This window comes from Camellia sinensis, chromosome 10 (assembly GCF_055761805.1).
Source record: "Camellia sinensis isolate YWXY chromosome 10, ASM5576180v1, whole genome shotgun sequence".
In the NCBI taxonomy this organism is placed as follows: Eukaryota; Viridiplantae; Streptophyta; class Magnoliopsida; order Ericales; family Theaceae; genus Camellia; species Camellia sinensis.
In genome coordinates, this window is record NC_138970.1 from 85,756,207 (window position 1) to 85,761,621 (window position 5,415).

A 5,415-nucleotide genomic window follows, 5' to 3' on the forward strand; every position below is an offset into this window, starting at 1 on the left:
TTACAGTCTCTCCTCCTTAGGACATTTGGTCCTCCAAACTCAAGTACCTTCTTCAGTGAGGAATGCAGGGTCTAATGGAAACAGTTCGGGATATTTCTCTTGCATATCCACTTCTCTCTCCCAAGTTGCATATATGCCACTATGGTTTTGCCAATCTACCTTTACTAACAGAATGTATTTATTCCTCAACTTCTTAATACGACGACTAACAATCCGGATGGGCCATTATGTATATGTATAGTCATCACTCATAAGTACCTAAGTAGGTTCAATAGCTTGTTGAGGGTCTAAAAGAGATTCTCTTAACATGGAAATATGGAAAACATTATGCATGTGTTCCATGTCCGGAGGTAGAGCTACCCGGTATGCCACTAGATTCAGCTTCTCAATGATCTCATACGGTCCGACGTATCGAGGTGCTAACTTGCCTTTGCCTCCAAAACGAGTGTGTCCCTTCACTGATGTAACTTTGATAAAGACATGGTTGCCTACTTCATATTCTCTCTTCCGTCTGCGCACATTAGCATAGCTCTTCTGTCGGCTCTGTGCTGTTTTCAACCGTTGCTAGATCAACTTTACTTTCTCAGTAGTCTCTCGCACAAGTTCGGGTCCCAATAACGGTCTCTCTCTGACCTTAGTCCAAAAAATTGGCAACCGACATTTCCTACCATAGAGAGCCGCGTATGGTGCCATGCCAAGACTTGAGTGATAACTATTATTGTATGCAAATTCCACCAAAGAAAAATGTGTCTCCCAAATTCCTTGAAAATCTAGTACACACATGGGCAGCATGTCCTCTAGTGTCTGGATTGTCCTTTCTGATTGGCCATCTATTTGTGGATAATATGCACTACTCAACCTCAATTCAGTTCCCATTGCCTTCTGTGAACTTTTCCAAAATCTCGAAGTGAACTTCAGCTCCCTATCAAATATAATCGATACAGGGATTCTATGCAATTTCACAATTTCATTCACATATAGAGTAGCCAATTTATCCACATTATATGTCGTTTTAACAAGTAAGAACTGAGCATATTTTGTCAATCGGTCTACAATTACCCGAATAGAATCCATACCTCTGTTGGAGCGAGGCAATCCTACTACGAAATCCATGGTGATATGTTTCCATTTCCACTCCAGTATTGGTAATGACTGAAGCAACCTAGTGGGTCGTTGATGTTCCACCTTAACTTGCTGGCATTGTAAACACTTGGATACAAATTCAGCAATTTCTCTTTTCATTCAAGGCCACCAAAAATTCTTCTTTAGGTCTTGATACATTTTTGTGTTCCCCGAATGGATAGAGAATTTAGAACTGTGGGCTTCTTGGAGGATCTGTTTCTTCAAATCACTGTCATTTGGTACACATAACTATCCTTGAAATTTGAGTGTAGCATTCTCAAAACTGAATCCCGGTCTAGGTTTAGATTCTCATTCATCTATCATTTTCTTGAGGAACTCATCTTACAATTGTTTCTCTTTGATCCCTTCAATTGTTGCTGGCCCATTCAACACTGTTTTCTGTCTAGTGAGTAAACAAGATAAGTTTCCCATGGATTTTCGGCTAAGAACATCGGCTACCATATTAGTTTTTCCAAGATGATACATAATTTGCAGATCATAATCCTTGATCAACTCCAGCCATCTATGATGCCTCATGTTTTGCTTTTTCTAGGTAAAGAAATATTTTGAACTTTTGTGATCCGTATCCACCTTAGCTAATTCCAGATCATGAGTTGGGTAACTCTTTTCATGCGGTCTTAATTGACAGGAAGCATAGGCAATCACCTTTCCGTTTTACATCAACACACATCCCAAGCCTTTATAAGAGGCATCACTATAAATGGTAAAGCCATCCCCTCCAGAAGGTAAAGAGAGGATCGGCGTCGTCACAAGTCTTGTCTTTAACTCTTTAAAAGCTAGCTCTCTTGGTTCTGTCCATTCGAATGATACTCATTTTTGTGTCAATTGAGTTAGTGGCAAAGCAATCTTTGAGAAATCTTTCACAAATTTGCAATAGTATCCAGCCAGGCCTAAGAAACTGAGAACTGCTATCACATTCATTGGTCTCGGCCAATTTACAACAGTCTCAATCTTTTGTGGATCAACAGAGATACCCTTTTTTGTTATCACATGTCCCAGAAACGTCACACTATCCAGCCAAAATTCACATTTCAACAATTTAGCATTCAATTTCTTCTCCCTTAACGTTTGAAGAGTAAGTCTCAGGTGGTGTTCATGTTCCTCCTTGCTTTTGGAGTAAATCAGGATGTCATCGATAAAAACCACAATGAATTCATCAAGGAACAACTTAAAAACTCTATTCATTAAATCCGCAAAAGCAGTTGGTGCATTAGTAACCCCAAAAGGCATAACGAGGAATTCATAATGATCGTATCTTGTTTAAAAGGCAGTCTTCTCCACATCTTCAGATTTAACTTTTAGCTGGTGATACCCAGATCGCAAGTCAATTTTAGAAAATACTTGTGCCCCTTGTAGTTGGTTAAACAAATCATCAATATGTGGCAACGGGTACTTATTCTTGATTGTCACCTTATTTAACTCCCGTTAATCAATGCATAACCTTAGGGTTCCATCCTTTTTTTTAACAAATAACACTGGAGCACCCAACAGAGACGTACTAGGTCTAATAAATTTCTTGTTTAGAAATTCTTGTAACTGAGTTTTCAATTCTTTCAACTCGGCAGTCGACATCCGATATGAGGTCTTACAAATTGGTAGCGTACTCGGTACTATCTCAATATTGAACTCAATTTCTCTATCAACTAGATGCCTTGGAAAATCATCTGGAAACAAATCTGGGAACTCTTTCACCATAGGAATGCTATTCACATTAAGTTTACTTATAGTGGGTACCATTAACACAGAACATAAAAATCCTTTACAACGCTTATTGAACAATCTATTCGCTTTCATGGAGGAAATCAAATATAGGAGAGATATGACACTATCCCCGTTAAATGTAAATTCAGGCCTTTCAGGTAAACGAAAAAAAACTTGTTTAGTCGAGTAATCAATTGTAGCGCAATATTTTGCTAACCAATCCATCCCTAAGATTACATCAAAATATGCAATGTCTAAAGGTAACAAATCCACATACAAACTCATGCCTCCAATAATGATCTCACATGCAGGATACATAGATGCACAGATCATAGCTCTTCCCGCCAGAGAGGTTACAACTAATTCATATTTCATTAGTTCCAAGGATCTAAATAATTTTGAAGCAAAAGTATAGGGCACGAAAGAATGTGTAGACCCCGAATCAATTAACACATAAGCATTCTAAGAAAAGATAGGAAGAATACCTGATATAACTGTCTTTGTAGTCTGCACATAACCCGACACCAATGCAAAAACCCATCCTTGCTTTAGAGTTTCCTTCCCCGTAGCTACTTTCGAATTTACCCTTGGTGTTGACACTGATGCAGTTGAGCTAGCCCTAGGCTGGCTTGTGCTTTGGGACACTAAAGGGAAATCCTTGATCATATAGCCTGTTTTTCCACACTGGAAACACGCACTAGAAATCATGCGATAAACTCCCTTATGTCTTTTCCCACACTCTGGGCAGATGGGTGTGTCATTCCCTTGGCTTGAACTAATAGATGATCCTGTATTCTGTCTCTTGTTCGATAGAGTATTGAAGTTGTTCCGACCCTTTTTGAAATTGGACCCCGGTCTCTTACCGTTCCATTCAATCACCAGTGCCTTTGCTTGTCTTAGTGTAGCAACATTCGCCTCAGCTATAATGGATTTATCCAAAACATCAACATATTTTTCTAACTTGAGTACATTAATTTGATCAAGAACCTCAACGTCCAAACCGCCTTCAAATTTTCTAGCTTTCTTATAATCGGTGTCTACCATATGTGGCGTATACCGCGCAAGCTCTGTGAATTTGGCTTCATACTCTGCCACTGGCATAGTGTCCTGCTTCAATTGCTCAAATTTCGTTACTTTCCGATCCCTTACACACTGCGAAAAATATTTTTCATAAAAGGCCTCTTTAAACTGTGCCCAAGTCATTGCAGTCTGTTTATTCTGAACAAGTATCCACCACCATCTCGCTTCCTCGTGCAAGGTAAAAATTGCTAATAGAACCTTTTTCTCTTTGGTACATGGGAATACTTTGAATAACTTTTTAATCTCCAAAATCCAAGCTTCAGCTTTCAGCGGTTCAAGGCCTTCCAAAAAAGTAGACGGTTTCAGTTTGTTAAACTTCTGTGTCAAGGTAATAATGTCACCATTGTTAGGTGGCTCCACTAGAATTGGTGGCAGAGGTGGGGGTGGAAATGGATGCCTTTGTTGTTGTTATAACACTTCTGTCAATAATTCTACCATTCACTCTAGCCAGTGCAATCTTTCATCAAAAGACTCAGATGTCTCTGCAGGTCTTGGTTTTTCCATTGGTCTATAGGTAAACAAAGTGATAATAATGACACATAGAGTTCACACTTACAAAATTACCACATAGGCACATCAAAACATACCACACACACTCACGCATGCAGACAATTTGCCTTACTTTCCTTTCTAGGACATCCTATTGCTCATTTGGATGTGTGTGTGCAGTACAACTCGTGCTCTGATACCACTCTGTCATGACCCAAACACAGTTCTTGAACAGATGGCAACCTCAACGAGAGGCACGAAAGGTACCTTGACCAAAACGGAGGCAAGATCGATGTCACTACATTCCCTCCTGAGCTGGATTACCTACATACATACATACAAATGTGTGCTAAAGCCCAGTGAATAACAGCTAAGTAATGGGGTTCTAAATGATGATTGTAATGTAAAGCAAACTACATACTGAGCAGGTTCTTATTACATGTAAGAAGCATAATGTAATACGTGGTACATCCATAAGCAATAAGTATAGGCGGTCTAGAAGACCGAAGACTAGATATGATGGCCATCACTATGATACACACGAGTCCCATGTATTCAAATTGATAGAGATCTCTGTAATCATATCCACGGATGCTAAGGATGGCACGATAAACAGTATAAGCAGAAGTAGAATCATCATTCATAAATATAAGAAAGCATATCAGAATAAAGCATAATTTTAAAGTAGGAAAAAGGTACTTTAAATTTAACATATCTTTACAACAGTGTTACTCACAGTTGGCTCCATGATACAAGTGACTGGTACGTGGCGTTTGACCTACACAGACAAATATAAGCGTAGCACACTTAATTCATTATACAATTAACTAATTAGTTTCATTACTTAGGAATTAATTGGTTTAAATGTCTTTTATTCTCATTAATGCCCATGCAGTGTAAATGGACGTCAATTACGAATACTAAACATGCTAACGGAGGCCCGAGAGTGGGGTAAACGAAGCAGAAAAGTGAAACTGAGGCTGCCAAATAGCCACACGTGCG

General features: G+C 39.1%; 1 protein-coding gene across 1 annotated transcript; it reads right to left on the bottom strand.

Annotated features, from left to right (window-relative positions):
- Nucleotides 1-1,953: 1,953 nt before the first annotated feature.
- Nucleotides 1,954-4,047, bottom strand: LOC145800523 (uncharacterized). The gene is made up of 3 exons (XM_082890211.1): nt 3,330-4,047; nt 2,585-3,071; nt 1,954-2,320 (listed from the first exon to the last, which is right to left on the bottom strand). Exons 1-3 carry the CDS (start codon nt 4,045-4,047, stop codon nt 1,954-1,956), a joined length of 1,572 nt encoding a protein of 523 aa, XP_082746337.1.
- Nucleotides 4,048-5,415: the final 1,368 nt, after the last annotated feature.

What these genes read in the sequence shown, in the direction of transcription:
- LOC145800523 (XM_082890211.1), bottom strand. Translation starts at nt 4,047, where the DNA reads ATGACTTGGGCACAGTTTAAAGAGGCCTTTTATGAAAAATATTTTTCG. An exon ending in TACAAAGACAGTTATATCAG is followed by an intron (nt 3,072 to 3,329) that starts GTATTCTTCCTA and finishes ATGTAATCTTAG; the next exon opens with GGATGGATTGGTTAGCAAAA. An exon ending in AAAAAGGATGGAACCCTAAG is followed by an intron (nt 2,321 to 2,584) that starts GTTATGCATTGA and finishes TTTAATGAATAG; the next exon opens with AGTTTTTAAGTTGTTCCTTG.